Below are 1,919 nucleotides of genomic sequence, written 5' to 3' on the forward strand. Positions count from 1 at the left end.
GTTGTGGTGATCTGTTGGACGGAAGGTTTTCATTTTGGTAGCTGGAGACGGAGTAGGATCTGTAATGTTCTCACCCACACATAAACCCGATCTCGGAAATTTTTCACATCTTAGAGATTCGGGCCATTCAAAGCCGAATCTATTCATAAGTTTTTCGCAGCCTTCCCGGGCCTGTTGACACATCTGTTGACAAGGTGGGATGGCGTGGTCTAACATAGTACATACTGGCGCGTACATGGAGCAGAGGAAAAATCGCAGATAAGGACTGCATTCTACTTTGACTAGCGGAAAAAATTGGTGAACTTCCAGGCCGGCATCGTCCTGTTTCTGGTGGTTCAGGATGTTAGGTAAGATGGTCATGTTGTATTGGATACCTTTACATAAAGGTATCGTTATTGGTTCACACCTGTCGTGAGTAGGAAACGCTTGAGGGTTATTTGCTCGACGGCTACTAAACGACTGAGCAGCAGACAGTATTCCGCCATTGTAGTGAAGAGATAGCAAGAAACTACAGACATACGCAATACCAATCACAAAATTCTTTCCTATTTGGTAAAACATCGTTGCAAATTAATATTATTGTTGTTATTATGAATATTTTTTTTATGTGGGTTGTTGTTGTGTGTTAATCCAAAAGATTTTTTTTTTGAGAGTAAAACAAAAAATAAAAATAAAATTTTTAAAATGAAATATTTTGAAAGTGAATAAAGTTTATACAGAAATGATTGTTGTTCTTGTTTTATGGTAATATGGTGGTGGTGGTGGTGGTGGTGATGATGTGATGATTGCGTATTTTCATAATGTAACAAGGACTAGATAAACGGTATACCTTTCTCTCTATGTGCATATACATACACACATATTATATATACATATATATATATATATATATACACACACGTAAAATGTATATATATATTATATATACTTCAAAATATATATTAATCCATTCGTGAAAAAAGTAGGAGGCTGGGTATAATTTTTCCTTTCTCTGTTAATTCCGTTCTCTGTTTAATTCTGTTAAATCCTGGTTTCTTCAGATATTTTAAATGTTTGTTCTTTACTGAAAGAAAGGAAGAAAAAAAGCATTATTAGTATTATTAATATACTAATATTCTTCTTAGTATTACCATAATTTTGTTAGTATTTCTGATTTTCAAGTAAATCACACCTCTCCCATGTATATCTATGTATGAAAAAAGAGTTCTGTAGTTCGCTTGAAGCGTTATTTGTTTGAACTGTATTCTTCTGAAGAGGGGCCACTACGCTCGAAATATAAAGGTTTCTTAAAACCTGATTGTTTAGAAGCTTCCCTTATTTCTCTCTCAATCACAAGGTTTAGGGTTCAATCCCACTACGTAGCATCTTTTACTTCTACTATGGTCTCGGGCCGGCTAAAGCTTTATGAGTGGATTTGGTAGACGAAAACTGGAAGAAGCCTGTTCTGTATATGCATATGTGTATGTATATATATATATGTATGTGTGTGTGTGTATGTGTATATATATGTATACGAGTGTGTGTGTGTATATATATATATATGTATGTATATAGCCGTGTGTCTTTGTCTGTTTGTCCCTCACCACCGCTTACAACCGGCCTTGGTTTGTTTACGTCCCTGTAAATTAGCGGTTCGGCAAGAGACCGATAGAATAAGTACCAGGTTTTATAATCATAAGTACTGGAGTCGTTATATTCGATTAAAAACTTCTTCAAGGCGGTGCCCCAGCATGATCGCAGTCCAATTAGTTAAACAAGTAAAAGATTAAGATGTGTGTGTGCTTGTGCAGTGTGTGTGTGCGTGTGTGTGGTGTGTGTGCGTGGTGTGATGTGTGTTTGTGTGGTGTGTGTGTGTTTGTGTGGTGTGTGTTTGTGGTTTGTGTGTCCGTGTGTGTGGTGCATGTTTGTGGTGTGTGTGT

General features: G+C 36.6%; 1 protein-coding gene across 1 annotated transcript in view; it reads right to left on the minus strand.

Annotated features, from left to right (window-relative positions):
* Window positions 1-1,919, minus strand: part of LOC106881898 (frizzled-1) — a 12,486-nt gene that overhangs the window by 1,701 nt on the left and 8,866 nt on the right. Inside the window, exon 2 of the mRNA XM_014932420.2 lies at window positions 7-1,063. Coding sequence (XP_014787906.1) covers window positions 7-561 — 555 coding nt within the window. The 5' untranslated portion in view covers window positions 562-1,063. The remainder of the gene's footprint in view (window positions 1-6; window positions 1,064-1,919) is intronic.

This window comes from Octopus bimaculoides, chromosome 27 (assembly GCF_001194135.2).
Source record: "Octopus bimaculoides isolate UCB-OBI-ISO-001 chromosome 27, ASM119413v2, whole genome shotgun sequence".
NCBI classification, from domain to species: domain Eukaryota; kingdom Metazoa; phylum Mollusca; class Cephalopoda; order Octopoda; family Octopodidae; genus Octopus; species Octopus bimaculoides.